Source organism: Apostichopus japonicus, chromosome 1 (assembly GCF_037975245.1).
Source record: "Apostichopus japonicus isolate 1M-3 chromosome 1, ASM3797524v1, whole genome shotgun sequence".
Lineage (NCBI taxonomy): Eukaryota > Metazoa > Echinodermata > Holothuroidea > Aspidochirotida > Stichopodidae > Apostichopus > Apostichopus japonicus.
In genome coordinates, this window is record NC_092561.1 from 4,911,150 (window position 1) to 4,927,157 (window position 16,008).

General features: G+C 38.6%; 1 protein-coding gene across 3 annotated transcripts; it reads right to left on the minus strand.

Moving 5' to 3' along the window:
- Positions 1-351: 351 nt before the first annotated feature.
- LOC139962217 (uncharacterized) lies at positions 352-9,774 on the minus strand. Of its 3 annotated transcripts, none has more exons than XM_071962261.1 (5): positions 9,509-9,774; positions 7,278-7,475; positions 5,450-5,856; positions 3,464-4,750; positions 352-1,998 (listed from the first exon to the last, which is right to left on the minus strand). In XM_071962261.1, the coding sequence occupies exons 2-5, from the start codon at positions 7,460-7,462 to the stop codon at positions 1,241-1,243; spliced, it is 2,637 nt and encodes an 878-aa protein (XP_071818362.1). In that variant the 5' UTR covers positions 7,463-7,475; positions 9,509-9,774; the 3' UTR covers positions 352-1,240. The 3 variants fall into 3 exon arrangements, with proteins under 3 accessions (XP_071818362.1, XP_071818401.1, XP_071818421.1); XM_071962300.1 differs by lacking the exon at positions 9,509-9,774 and adding an exon at positions 9,237-9,487; XM_071962320.1 differs by lacking the exon at positions 7,278-7,475 and having other exon boundaries at positions 9,509-9,772.
- Between the last annotated feature and the right edge of the window lie 6,234 nt (positions 9,775-16,008).

Consider the following 16,008-nt stretch of genomic DNA (forward strand, 5'->3'; position numbering starts at 1 on the left):
CGAAACAAAATTATACAAATACAAAAAAAAAATAAGTTTTTGTAATAAAAAAATAAATACTTCCCATGAAATGGGCAGACAGTTTTTTTACCGGTGCTGTGGCTGAGTGCATAAAGGCAGTGGCATTTGAGCAATTAGGCTTAGCAATTGGCAGGTTCCGGGTTCGATACCCGGCCGATTCATAGTAAGGTTGATATTTCCTCTAAGAACATTCTACGGTTTTCCTATCTGAAATGGCTTTCTAAATTGAAGAGATTACAAATTTTTGAATAAAAATGTTGAATTGGTAGCCACCCTACGTGTATGTTGTAATCCAGAAGCCCTTGCCAGTATCTCCCAAATTTATAATCGTTTAAGCATCGTAAAAATAACTGCTGATTATTATTATTACTATTATTTTTTAAGAAGCAGTGGATGACATTATATACATGCACTTTTTTAAGAAATAAATATATATACATTTGTAGTGTTGATGGGATTCAACCGAGTTCCAAAAGTATTGGAGCACCTGTTGTTAACCTGGATGTTGCAGAGCTTATTGATAAAATCTCGGATTTGTTATACCATACAGATTTGGTTACGACATTTCTCTTATATTCTAAAAAGAAAGACAAAATTTAACGGTTTGGATATTTAGTATTTATTCTGTTAATGCCCCTTTATGGACTTAATGTGCTATGACTGAACACAGGCATATTGCCCCAATGGTATAGTCCTGTACTTGTAATGATTAAAGGTGATAAACTAAAGATATTGATATAGAGAGGGGAGCTTTTGGTGTACAGTGTAATAGTTAATCAGGCACACAATAAATATTATTACTTTAAGTTTAAGGCAGCTATGTGGACTGGTATCAAAATTTGTCTTGTCGTACAATTTTTTTACTGTAAATAGCATATTAACATCAGAATAGCCAGTTTAAAGTGATAAGGGCAGGTAAGGGAAATTGCATCAAGGGTTTTCAGAAACACGGCCACGTTCAAACCTGTCGTTCTTTGCAATAACGGATGCGAACAAGCCTGTGAGCACCTTGAAATCAAGATTAAATTCAGCATTTTTGACCACACATAAAAAATCAAATCATATTCAACAATCCACCATGGGCACCTTTATATACATCTATTATATCTACAATGGAATTTCATTAAGGTTTTTTTTTATTTCTGTTTTGGTAGCGATGAAACTAAAGTTAAATATTGCCTCTTTGTCAGATGTTCCCAAATTTTTATCATATTTTAGGCTAGCCTCTTTCAGAACGTCTTGATCGAAGTTTTTGCAGATATTTCAGCTCTGGCAAGGTCAACTGACTACATAAATGTGGATTTTTAGCTTTGTCATTCAACTGAAAACTGTTGACCTTGATCCCCGCTGGATACCACATCCTGGGATCGCTTCGATCCATCGTTCTGGAAACACAGTCCTTTGAGAGTTCTTCGTTTCTGTCTCTCAGCGCCGCCACGTCTTTGGCCATCCTCTCGTTTCCATACGCCGCCACTCTCTCCCACAGGGTCCTGTTGAAGTGCTCGTACAGTAAAGTGTCCGCCCAGTTCCAGCGCCGGATCGCCTCCCGCTCCACGCCCGTGAGCGAGACCACAGAGTCTTTACTTCTGGCGTTCTGTTTTAGGTACGCTACATCGTCCAGCTCCCAGCACATCATGTCTTTCAGCAGGATCAGAGATTCGTCAAAGTGATCAGCTATCAGGACCAGATCGTGCCACTTGTCCAGAGCAGAAATGAACATCTCCGCGGAGGTGTCACCAGGTTTCACAAAACGGGCGTTGAAGCCGTTATCCTGGCACATTGGATTCCGTCCGGCCTGCAAGGACTGTCGTTGCTCCCGGTTTGCGAAGTAGAGATCGGGATGGAGTAGAAATGTGTGGAGATCCGCTCCGAAGCGGCCGTGATAACCGTAATAGGTGTACATACTCTCGTACTGCTCGGCCGGATCTCGAAGTATCGTCAGATACTTTGTGCCAGCATTCATCACATTTTTGAGATCTGTTGATTAGGAGTCAATAAAATATCAAAATCATAAGAAGGCACTTGAAAGGAAAAAAAAAAAAATAAGCCATCATAATAACATCTGTATATTAATAAACAGCAATGCTGGAGGTAAACGTTGTATGTCAAAAAACTATACATTAAGAAAAAATAACATATGTATGCAAATCAGTGTTTTCTGAGCACTACATGAAAAATGTTGTACGGGGGACCCACATGACTACAACATATTCGGGTGGGCTGATGTCCAGTTGAAGGATGGCATTTCTAAAAATTTGCATATTTGAAGAAAACTAAACGATCGACGTTCGATATTAACAAAATCATACAACACACTTCTTGAAACTACAGTATGCAATAAGTTTTACTGGCCTTCCATAAATGAATAAATAGTACATGCATCTATACACATGCAAAGACCGTACTCATTTACCACTGTGGTAAAAAGTAAACTGTTAGATCAAAGAAGCACACAATAGATACAATTAAATAACTTCCAGCTTATTTAACGCAGAGTAATATATCGATGAATATGTCAGTTCACTCAAGAGCGATGTCACCTACACTTGTTAAATATCAAGGCGTTTCTGTCTGAAGTTTCAATTAAGTACTATAAAGATGACAATTTGATATTTCAACAAAGAAAAAATGCCAAATATTTAATTAACATCTTGAAGTGATCAAAGCTCCAATCAACATTTGAAAATCAATTTCTGCACCTTGGTCTGAAAGGTTTCATTTTCACCACTAAATGAAAAAAAAATGGGCAGATGTTTGGCAATAATATTAAGTTGTACTTTGATGAAGGGCATATCAACAATGCTGTCAAAATTGTTGACATGTTCCCCTGTATAAATTACATTCAAATTTTCTGCAAAATAATGAACTTATGTATACACTAAGTACTGTATGTAACCAGATTTGTGAATGCTTGATGGAAGACAATTTAATTCACAAAACTTGCCTGGAGTAATTGATTATTCTATTGCAAACCTGACAGTAAAATGTAATTTTCCCACCAAACTGATAAACCCTGCAAAAAAATTCTACTGTCCATGGCTCTTTCAATATTTGACAAGTGTATGAAACATAAATTGGAATAATGGACCAATTTTAAGTGACAGATGCCACTGCTAACATTCTCAAGTGTGTAGATGCTGCAAATTGCTCAAACTTTGTAAAGTGTAGCAATACCACGGCAATTGGCAATGGACGAATCGATCATTTTCATTTCAAAACTTTAATTGGCAAAAATACCAAACTCGTATCATCTGCTGAGAGGAAAGTGTCTGCAAAAATTTCCACTAGTTTGAAGAATATTAAAAACCTGATTGTAGTACTCAACAACATTTGCCACATTTCAAAAGCACCATTCCTGACACACACACCGATAAATATAGAAACCATCAGATCTATTGTACATAGTAGTTATAGACCAATGTAATAATGACTGTTACCATACCTTGGAATTTGCCGAGATCAAATTTCATGTGACTTGCCATGATGTCGTACTTTCTCTTCCCATCGTCCATGAATATGAACCTTCTGTTGAACGGGTAGACTTGACTGAAATAGACCCCTTCCATGGGAATTGCGATGGAGACGTCGCGGTCCTCCCCCCTCCTCAGCAAAATATTCTGCAGCGTTGAACTGCTACATTTGTGAGTTTTGATCATGACGACCCTATCCAGTGGCATGCACGATTTGGATTGGAGCTCTTTCGTTCCCAGTTCCGTTGAATGGTTCGATCTTACGTCTGCTTTCGGTAGACCTGCCCCACCCTCGGACACACCGTTAACACCCCTCTCCTTCCCTTCCAGCACAATCTGTGACCGTGTTTCATTCCCTGTGTCTGTGCTCTTAATACCACTGTCGACTGTCTTAGGTAGTACTATAACAGCAGCTAAACTTTCCTCTTTGTTTGGGCTTTGCACATTGTTCGACTTGTTATCTTTGGAAGATGAGACTGCCTGCTGGTTGCTACGGTCACGACCATCTCCAGCATCCATGATCCGTCTCATCTTATCGAGGTACTCAAGCTCCGGTCTGCAGAGCTGGCTGCACAGGTACGGGTCTCTGGCATCTGGGTTAGCTATAAAACTGTTGACTTTAACACCTTGTGGGTACCAAACCCTCTTGTCTCCAGACGTGAGCTTCTCCCTGACACAGTCTGCCTTCAGGCTCTCCTTCAGACGCTGCAGCTTTCCTACCTCCTCCACCATCTTGTCTCGGCCAAAGGCGTCAATCTTTTCGTGCAACGTTCTGTTGAAGTGTTGATAGAGTAACTGATCTGCCCAGTTCCACTCCTTGATGGCCTGTTCTTCTTTTGGGGTGAGCTCCACGATGGATTCTTTTATCCTAGAGTTGGAAACCATGTATGCCACATCCTCGAGAGACCAGCACAAGATATCCTTCAAAAGTACGAGCGACTCGTCGAAATAGTCCGCTATCAGAACCAGGTCCAGCTGACTGTCCAGAAGGGAGATGAACCTCTCGACGGCAGGGTTCCCAGCTTCGAGGAAACGAGCGTCCAACCCGTTATCATAGCACATTGGATTCCGGCTGCTCACTCGGCCTGTGCTGGTGTGGAAAGGTGCAAAATAGTTCACTGGATATTTCAAAAAGTCGTGAAGGCCAACATGGAAGTTATTATGCCACCCGTAGTATGTGTAGAGGCTCTCAAACTGTTTGACGGGGTTACGCATTACAGACAGCCATTTTGTGCCATTCTCCATGAGTCCCGTTATGGCTAATATAGAGATAAGAGAAAAAAACGGTAGTGTAGTTGAAAAGTGCAACAGAGGAAATTTACAACAAAAATTTTCAGATGGGGGAAGGGGGGGGCAAGTTGATTGCCATGATGAGGTACCTGGGGAAGGTGGAGGTTGGAGGTGTCAGGGGATTTGTGTGGGGGATGGGTGGGGAGGTGAGAGGGATTGAGATGTGGGAAAGTGATGCTGGGGGGTGGTGGGGAAATGGGTGGGTGAGAGAGACAAGGAGTTAACTTACGTGAACTGGGAACATGGATCATGTCAAGATGAACAGACCTAAAGGTCATTTGGCCTAAACAAATCTGACCATTTAAGACTGTTTCATAGCTAAAGAGAAGTTACTTTCTGTGTCGATTTCCACCACACAGTAAAACTGACATTCAAATCAGGATTGTCCCTTTTGCATGTTATATATTTAGTTTTTTCCAAGTTTGTTGCTAAATTTTCATAAACAATTAGATAATTTGAATATCAATTAAGATTCAAACTAATCACACTATTTAAGACTGCATTAAAATGAAAATTAAATTAAGGAATGATTAAGTTTAATCACAGTAGTGCTAAAAGGGCAAAATTTGAATTTTCAGACCAAATAAGAAATTAAGAAGTGCTTCAAGTCTTCTTCATTCTTATTTGAAACGGAGGGATGCCCGGCCAAACTACTCAAATTTTCTCACCAGGGAAATCCGAAGCGGTCACTTTCATGTGGCTTGCCATTACGTTGTACTTTTTCATTCCGTCGTCCAGGTAAATCACATCCCGTTGAAATCGTTGGAAATCGTTCAGGTAGACCCCCTCTTTAGGGAGAGCCACCCGAAGATGGTTATTCTCTGCCATACGCAGTAGAATGTTCTGCAATGTAGAGCTACCACTTTTGTGTGTCTTTATCATGATCACGTTGTGACCGGGTTGACATTCTCTTCTGGCTTCTTCTTCTTCTTCTTCTTCTTCTTTTTCTTCCTCCTCCCCATGATGCGACAAAGTCGACACATTCAACAAATGTTCAATAACTAAAGCTTCCCTGACTGTAGTCCTATATAAACTGGCAGTGGTTATTGCTTTGCTCTGAGCTTCAATGATTGATCTGCAAAGAAAGGAACAAACTTGTGTTCATCTGGGCCGGCTATACAGAATTTAAATAGACTCATGTTATTTGAGCTGTAGGCAGTTGTCCCTCACCCCCCCCCCCCTCCCCCATAAGTGCTTCATAAAGTAACTGTGCATCTAACAAAACATTTCGAACCAACTTTCAATCAACTTAGTGTATTGTCAGTGCAATTACAACAACCAGCAAGCCCAAAGGCTTAATGATTCCTTGCCATGATATACAGGAAGACATGTTATGAAATTTTTAAGTTTTTATTAGCACAGGGAAATCAAAAATTGCAAAATGCTGTACAGTACTGATTACATCTGTCTGATTTGTGGAAATTCTTTGCTTGCTTTGAAGAAGGTACTGTAAAAAAGATTAAAATTTCAAGTTTAGGGTACAGTAATTGCAGGTGGCAATAAAAGTTTTCACTAGATCTGCAGCTGTTTTTCTTTCTGTTGAATGTACCTGCTTTGCTTCGAAGAAAGACTTTTACGTCATAAATACTTAAGACAGCATTTTCATGCCAGGACCCATAGTATTTACCTGTAATGGTGCTATGTAAATATACAATACTGATATTGACTGATATTTACCAGCACAATATATCAAGTTGATCTTGTCGTAACCTTTACCTGACGTTGAACTAAAACACTCTCAACCTCAAAATGTAAAATTCCACAAGCTCAAACTGGTTTTGAAATATCCTGCACCTCTCACTTCCCTCCGCCCCACACCCCCCCCCCCTCCCCTCTTTTTAAGAAATTTTTATATGATAAAATTAAGGGTGCTTTAAAATTGAAAAGTGTTGAACATTATATGAACTGCAATTTTGAAGATCTATGTTAAAGCATTAATTTTTCACGAAAATTGTCACTGATTTCTTTTTTCTTGGCAACCCTCAAAAACATGTTTGGCCAACCTTAGAATGGTACTCTGAATGTACCGGGTTTACTGTATGACTGAAGGTAGAGTCTGAAACTCCTTTAAATAAGAAATGATGGTATTTTAAAGGGTGTGAAGACTCGCGCAAAAAGAAACGTCTACTGTCAGTAATCTGATCTAGTTTCAAAGGTGTATCAGAAGTGTTAGACACCACCATCAATCCCAGAAAATACACACACAACTTGCTACCGTCGGTAATTAGACACTAGGGTACAGTCAGTTTATACAGCTGCGGTCAATACCCACATAAAAGTGTATAAACGGTAGAGAGATGGACATCTCAGGTCCAGCTAAAGATAACAAGGTATCATGTTTCATTACTGTCTGCATTTTGTAGCGACACGAACAAAACGTCACTTGCAAGCAACAGAAACAACAGTGAAAGATGAAACATCAGTTAACTTTTTCAGATGGCCGCACGCGGTTTTGGGCGAGTCTTCAATGCCTTTAAACCTCTCACTCTTAGTTACCTATTCGGTGTTGTATCTTTCAAGGTGATCTGTTGTTGATCTTTGTATTTAAAGAGATAAAATGTATATATGAGGATGACCACTGTCACTAAGCCACATAATCTTTGGAAACCTCTTCTCTGACAGTGAATTTTACGAGTCGCAGTTGCACAAGTTTGTACAATACACTGGCTGAAGGAGGGCATCTTAGAACGGTAACTGCAAGAACAAAAACGAATTGGGAGGATTTTAAATCATTGTTATGTTTGATAATCGGTCATGATTTACTCTGTATTAACTTTCAAGATATGCAAAATCTTTGTAGCACAATTCCATACAACTTTTACACGTATGTAAAAGTTGACAGTACGTGGTGAGATTATCAAGAAACACAATGACAAATCGGTTATCTAGATTTAGGTCAGGAATATTGTCCTAAATTAAACTAAAATATTTAACAGTACTGCGGACATGAAAATCACATACAGCTACAGTATTTGTACTGAACAGTGCACTACAATCTGAAGATCGTCATGGTAATGTCATTCACTGACCTGAGTGCTCTTCAAGGTCGTTGCAGTGTTTGCAAATTCCTAAATTCTTTCAATTACGTAGACGAAAAATTGATGTTTCAATCCCTATTCTTTTTTACTTTCCCGGTGTGCTATTTGCAAATTAAATAAATTAGTAAAATGTAAACTGCACTCTGTGTACAATTTGGAGGATTATTTTTTTTTGGTGTCATTATTGTTTGCATTCAAGAAAACTTCAACAGCAAATATTTTTCTGAGATGTCACTTTTAAGGGTAGTTAGTATAGGCCCCAAATTAATGCATGCTATTATTGCTAGAAGTTTTCAAAAAGTAATTTCCTGGAGGTCTTTACTTTCCAAATTGTTCTCAGACAGTTTAAAGGAACACACAAGATGACTGAATGCCCCAGTGAGTAAATTTCCTCGAAGGTTGTAATAAAAACAGTTTAAGAATTTTGACCAAAGATGACCATGCATATTTGAATATCTAGCATATATTTGTGGCCAATACAGCATACCTTTAATGTCATAAAAAGATTATAATCTTGAAGAAGTCTGCTAATTTTCCCATCCCCCTCCCCTTCCCCCTCCCCGCCAAATGTAACTACACCTCTTATTTACCATAGCCTAGACCAGGGGTTCTCAATATACACTGAGAGGGCCAAATGCAGCCAACAAAAGGTTTTAATCAAACTACAAATCAACAGCCACTTTGATCATGATCGAAGGCAATATTCACTACGAACTGCACGTGGCTACCAAAGAGGCTAATTGTGACACTTTGGACAGTTCATGTCTGTAAAGACTAATATAACATAAATAACTTTAAAGAATGTGATAGAAATTAAAGCTTCTGAGGCCTACAGGCAGAAAAAGACAATCACCTAGTTGAAATGCAAATCACATTTCAATGAAAGCATAAAATACTATTATGTATGTACAGAATATGTATGTACAGTAGATATACTGTACAGTATATATGTATTAACATGATATTCCATCGCGTTGCAACTAGCTCAGTTTATGCTGTCAGGCTACATTTAAGAACCCATGAGAATTATTGTCACTCTTTGTATGGGGGAGTTGTAGGGTATGGTATGTAGTGAAAGACTAAGAGTTATACTACATGAAATACATGCCATCTAATTGGTGTTATTGTTATGTGCACTTTCCCTTTATTGTTATGTTAATGTTTGTGTGGTATTCCTTGCAGCTGGTGTACTGTACTGCTGTCTGCAGTTTAGTGTTGGAGAAAACACAGTTCAGCTCTGACTCTGGTTGTGTCATGGCTTCTTTGACTCTCTCTCTCTCTCTCCCACCCGGCCTCTACAAACTAACTTTATTACATACGATAGACCTATCAACTGTTACCAAGTTCCACGTAGCTCACCACTACTAACTAGCATATTTATATAGGCCTAGGCTAGTATTTGATAAGTTCAACTTACAAATAATGCACCACGGTACGGGTCTGAACTTGCCATTCGCTTATCAATTTGGGTCTTTCTTAGTTTCATTGGTTACTCTTACTCGATCGGGGTTGTCGCTCCTGCAAGTCCCTTCGCCCAGTCTGATCTGCGAAAAGTCAGGGCTAGAACGCGTACTGTGGTATGTAGGTAGTGCTTCGCGTACAAAATGTACTGTGAGCTAATATGTCATGAAAGGTGTCCTTTGGTTTACGTGTCATAAAAGTCAATAAAATATAACCGCATTAACTTACCAACGCTATGTTCATTTCTTTTACTTTTTTTTTCTTTTAATTTCATATGAAAATACACGGCAAAACAGAATAGACAAATATTATCGAGCCAATGCGTCCTTGGCCGTTGATTGTTGTTGACCTTGACGTTGAATGCATCACGATTTTTGTCTACATTGTACGATTAAATAATATCGAATGTCACTGCACACGCTAGAGAGCGTTAATTCGCAGAACCGGGATGCCTTAGTGACTATATGGACCTGCTCTACATGGTTACTGATTGACATGCGTTCAGTGTATGTTTATATACAGACAGCAACGTATATATATAAATAAAGTTCTGGGAAAGACATGAAAGCATTGCCGACTCAAAGTTATGTGTGCCATTATAGTCCTAATAGTATGTCTCTGTCTCAAGAAATGAAACCATCTGTCTCACAGTAAATGTTTGAAACGCGAAGGTTGGTATACGATAGGCAAAAGCACCAATGGGGATGGGGGAGTGTTTCAAATTATTTTCTTCTTTGAGATGATCTAATGTTGGTATGGTGAGATAACGTCCTAACTGGATTGATATATTGGCCACCTCTACTCACTTTCAGTACTGGCTTCATAACTTTTTGTACTGATGTTCCCCGTCCCAGATCTCGATTCCTTCACAGAAAAATAGCCTACACCTCCGTCTTTGCGAAAACTTTACTTTTGATGTTGCTGAAATCTTTATTTTTTTAATAAAGCCATATCGATATGTTTGCCCCACACCCTAATCCCTTTCGATACCCTCGTTATGTCATATTTCCCATCCCACTACTTTCCAACTAAATTTAAATTATATATATATATATATATATATATATATATATATATATATATATATATATATATATATATATATATATATATATATATATATATATATATATATATATATATATATATATATATATATATATATATATATATATATGACTGAAATTCTCTCACTACGACTATAACATGATGTGGCCTTAGTTAAGTTAATCTCTGGTTATGTACTTTAATTCTTGGTCGTAACTTGGGCAATCGCAATGGACTAATTGAGTGAACCGACGCAAGGAAATATTAATAATTCATAATTTCCCTCGCTGTAATACAAAAATAAATATCGTGCAGCACAGGCAGATCGAATATTCAGCAGGTAGCACAGCTGCACAGTTCTGTTCTCTGTGTGAGAAATTCCAGATGGTGTTACCGAAATCCAAGCAGACAAATTAATTGACAGACTGTTTCCCCTCTCTTTTCCCCTTCTCGTTTTCCCCTTCTCCTATCCCCTTCTCTTTTTCCCCTTCCCTTTTCCCCTTCTCTTCTCCCCCCCCTTCTCTTTTTCCCCTTCTCCTATCCCCTTCTCTTTTTCCCCTTCTCTTTTTCTGGATTAGAGGGGGGGGGGGAATTAAAACATTAGCTACAAACATATCATTTTGCCCAATACAAGGTATATAATGCATGTTGCAGGGTAGATTCGAGGTATAGGGGAGGGCGCTCGACGGGTTTTGTACGTTATTCTTTAAGAAACAACATGGCGGCACTAACGCCATAAGCGTGATGTTTAAGCTTACTTTTTAAAGTTATTCCTTTTAGTTCATATGCATTTTTTCTGTAGATGCGGGAACATTTTTTAAAGGCCACAAAACTTCGTGAATCGGTTAACATAAATAAAGTCATGAGCGAGACCTAGATTCTGTTGGTGGCGTCCTTCAAGTTTTTCCCAATTCTACAATGCATAACTATAATGAACGCTTAGCTCGTGTAATAAGCGAGTTCAGAGTTACATTGCGCAATCGAGGTCAACAGGTCAAATAAGAATACTCTCGTTGAGACGAGAGTTGTCTGTTCGCGTAACCACGCTAACTTAATGAGCACCTACAGTAAACATTAGAAATCGCATAACTTACGTCTAAATTTACTCTGTTTTTTTCGCTTCGGGATGGATATTTCTACAAGTTTGGAACAGTTTAAACTTTGGAAAGTTGACAGACTGAAGGAATTTTTAAAGAAACGAAAGTTGTAGATGAGTGGCCGAAAAGAAGAGTTGGTTGCTTTAGCGTATGCTGCCGTTCAGATGAACATTGCTGAAGTTAACATAGCAGATGCGCGAAATGAAAAGGCAGATGACTACGCATCGGTACTTCAGGTTGAAGGAGAGACCCTGTCGATCCTTTTTCGGATTTGCCACTTGCATGGGAAGGCGAATTTGCAATGGAAAAATGGCCGCCTTGCATGTTCATTGATATTGCGCATTATTTTACCAGTATTTATAACATTGAACTGAAGCAAAGACTGATGACGGACTATAAAGATGGTAAAGCCTTCAGCTATTTGGAGTCTGGGTGGCTCGGGGAAATTTTTTACATGCCATTTCTGCCGAGTCAATGTTGTGCTTTCTAAAGGCAGAGTGTACACCATCGCAGCGTATTAATAATACTTCATGGAATAACGCCTGGAAATTCCCCCACCCGCTGAATATTTTTTATAATGTTCTTACCAAATAATTTTTTTTTTTTTTTTTTCTGTTTGAACAAATTGAACCCACCCTATAAGTAGTAGGAATATGCCAAGAATAAGACTAAGTTTATTTTAAATCACGCATAAAAATGAAAAGAACTAATATTTCTTAACATGAAAAGCCAACTACAAGATATCAATGCCTCTACTATGCAGACTATCACGGCCAGAAAAAAAATGTTTTTTTTTCCTGGAACATAAATCCGACTTAGTCGGATTTCCCGTCGCGGAACGCATTGTAAGGGGGGGGGGGTCCCCCACCAGAAGCTAAAGCTTTTGAAAATTGAAGACCCAAATGACGCGATTTGGTGGCCCATTTTTACAGTGATTGCCAGTGTACTACACATGTGTTAAACCATGTCACGGTAGCACATGAGTCGTTTTGGTGCAACATGAATCCCGGTATCGTAACTACAACCGGTATTTTCCTCAACTTTCATCTATGGTTCAAAGCACTTAGTGACGAGACTGTCAATGTCATAAATTCAATAGGCATAGCCTAGGCTACAGTATGTACACTCTTACACGCACGGTTATAGAAAATAAAAAAAATGACACGCTATATTAGGACCTTTGTTTTTTAACATACATTTCCAAAAGAAAAGCACAAACCGTGGAAAAAGCAACCCACACCATCCTTCATTCATACTCGAAGTAAGATGTTAGATTATCACGTTCGCACATGGATTAAACTAGTAATCCGTACACAAAAAGAAATTGGGAGTTCCCCACTATTCCATGATATTGGAATAGGGCAACCCCTTCAAGTTCAAAAGTTCACAATGAAAAGTTTTTAACTATCAACACGTCACCACGTGTTTGGAACTTCAGACAATAAGAATGTATCATAGGGGCTACGTAAACACGGGATTATAAACTACATACATAGGAATAGTACAGATTTATTTCTATCGTTAATCGGCTATTGTTTACCCCAGAAAATATACTTTCAATACGTACAATATCAATTTTTCGTACAAAAAATCTAAAAAATTAAAAAAGTGGCGAAAGATAACTATAAATGACATCGTGGAACCCCCAGCATTAATAAACGAATCCAATTCATTACAGCATCTACTCTCAAGTACCGCACAGCAGTGTGTACCAGTACCGTACCATAGGCTATCATAATATACCGTCCCGTGCGAAGATGGATTTAAACTGGATATACTCCCTGCGGTTTTGGCTAAAAATTTATTAAATCGTTATAATTATTATAACAAAATGAGGTGAAATGCATAAGGGTAAGATTTTGTACATGGGAACCTTCACAATCATCGTTTGAAGAAAAATAAATAACGAAAATTTCAGAATAACTTTGAAGTCCCGTAACATGCTGAGCCCAAGTAACGTTCGATATTTGGTGTAGCCTAGGTCACGTAGTACACATAGGCCTATATTGACCCGCAGATAGTGACTGACGGTAAATCGGTAATACTAGAGGTTAATGTGCTAATTTAATGGTTCACCTATGATGTTTTATTGTCGGACACGTCTTATTTCTTTTCATTTTTCCCTTTCTTTCTTTCCTCCTCCCTCTTCATGTTTTTGCTGTCTGTTTTTTTATTTTTTTTTATCTCTGCTCCAAAATTTCCCGCGAGTGACGAAGATTTATTTTTTTATCTCTGCTCCAAAATTTCCCGCGAGTGACTAAACTTTCCCGGGAACGGGGTTCCCGTGTTACCTACTTTTTCCTTTATACACGTTTTTAGGTCTTAAACTCACCGAAATATGCACTTGAAATAAATTCCGAATGTCGCAGTAACCCATTCTTAGTGCGATTATCGTTATGAAAAGCTGTCATTGTTTACGTTTTCCGAGGATTTCATTCTCAGTTGACCTGACCCCAAGTGAGAATCGGGCATGCGCACTCGTAACTCTGAACTCGCTTATTCTTTCCGTAATTTGTACAGGCTGTATGTATGCAACTAAATTTCTTTCATCGTCGCTAAACATTTCAGGAGAAATGTCGTATGGCCTTTACCGGTGCTGCTTAAAGGCTTTGAAGACTCTCCCAAACCGCGTGCCGCCCTCTGAAAAAAGGTTAACTTTCCGTTGCTTGCAAGTGAAGTGTTTTTCTTGTCGCTACAAAATGCAGACAGTAATCAAAACGTGATACCTTGTTATCTTTTATCTGGACCTGAGATGTCCATCGCTGCTATGTACACTGTGTTGTGGGTATTGACCGTAGCTGCATGTATTGACTGTACACTAGTGTGTAATTACCGACGGTAGCAAACTGTTTGTGTATTTTCTGGCATCGATGTGGTGTCTAACACTTCTGTTACACCTCATTCGAAACTTGGTCAGATTACCGGCATCAGACGTTTTTTGTGCGCGAGTCTTCACTCCCTTTAATTGTCTGTCAGGCCTTCTCTTCTGAAGCCCATGGATCCATTATTTTTTACATTGCATTTAACTGTGTCAATTAGGGTGAAAGTGAATAAGGGTTTACCATTGAGAGATAAATAAAACAGCATTTCATGACCCATAGTAGTAATATATTATATTATAATATTATTATTATTGTTATTATTAGGCTATTATTAGTAGTAGTAGTGTTAGCATATTATTATTATTATGATAATTATTATTATTATTATTATTATCATCATTGTTATCATTATTATTATTGTTGTTGTTATTACTGTTTTTGTTGCTGTTATTATTATTATTATTATTATTATTATTATTATTATTATTCGACTTTGGCCACTATGTTTTTGTCTTCTCCTTAGCGTATAGTAACATTAAAACCAAAGAAGATTGCTAAATAAACTAAAACGAATGACAGCGAATAACCGAATGACAGTTGACTTTGTACAGGGTTAATTATCATTCGCGAATGACAGCGAATGACAACGAAGGACCACGAAGGACGGTAGTGAGTGGAGGTACAATGATTAACGGAGTGGAGTAAATGCGGTTATTGGTTTTCTGCGCAAAAAGGATATGTGGATAAACGCATGTTACGTGGTTGAAGGGTTTTTGGTGTAATTTACCGATAGAAACCACAGGGCCGCCCCATAACTGGCGCAAATTTTCTCCTATCCAGTCCTCTTTGCACCCCCCCCCCCATAGAAATGTCCAATATAAAAAATATTGATATAAAAATATCAAACTCTTCCTGAAATTTTTAGCCGTTTCAAGATGATAGTATTGTTAGTTTCTAACAATTAATATCGGGGAAAAAAATGACGTTAAATTTACTTTTTAAAATAAGACTTACAATTTCGCTTACTCTACTTGATCTGTAGCCACGCACTTCGCGTCCACTCGGTTTGCGAGGCTTTAATATACCCAACAAGTCTGAACTGTGATATCCGGTTGAAGCATATGTCTGTGCTGTCATTCATTGTCATTCGTTTTAGTCAACGCAATTTTTTAGTGTGTACAACATATCAGTGGCGTAGGAAGGTACTTTTGAGTGGGGGGGGGCTGAAGAATGATGACCGGCCTGGGGAGGGGTCTAAGGGGAGGGGGTGTCCTCCTCCCCTTTGGAATTTTTTGCATGGTGCTCCAAATGAGATTTTGTTCTCATTTGGAAATAAAAAAGGGGTTTTCTGACTTGCGAAGCGGGGAGGGGGGGGGGGCCGAATGATACTTCCGCCCTTCACATTTTTCACTGGGGGCTGGCGCCCCCCAGCCCCCCCCCCCGGTTCCTACGCCCTTGCAACATATTGTCATTCGTTATATGTAACGCAATTTTCATTCGTTTTAGTAACACCCTCGTTCAGCCATTCCAGATTTCATGATATTTACACATTGGCCCCTCAGTTGCATATAGAAATTTCGATATAACTTAGGTCGTTATTTGTGATGTATAACGGAATATACTTTTGAGATAAAAAGTGAAATTTTGATAAATGAAAGAAAAGGATGTAATTTCGAGGAACGAGTCTATATCGTCAGTTCGCCACAGTCCATTACAATTAAATTAAAGACCAAAGTCAATATGATGTCAGATTATTAGGTTC

What these genes read in the sequence shown, in the direction of transcription:
- LOC139962217 (XM_071962261.1), bottom strand. Translation starts at nt 7,462, where the DNA reads ATGCCCTCCTTCAGCCAGTGTATTGTACAAACTTGTGCAACTGCGACT. An exon ending in AAAGATACAACACCGAATAG is followed by an intron (nt 5,857 to 7,277) that starts GTAACTAAGAGT and finishes CTTTCTTTGCAG; the next exon opens with ATCAATCATTGAAGCTCAGA. An exon ending in GACCGCTTCGGATTTCCCTG is followed by an intron (nt 4,751 to 5,449) that starts GTGAGAAAATTT and finishes TCTCTATATTAG; the next exon opens with CCATAACGGGACTCATGGAG.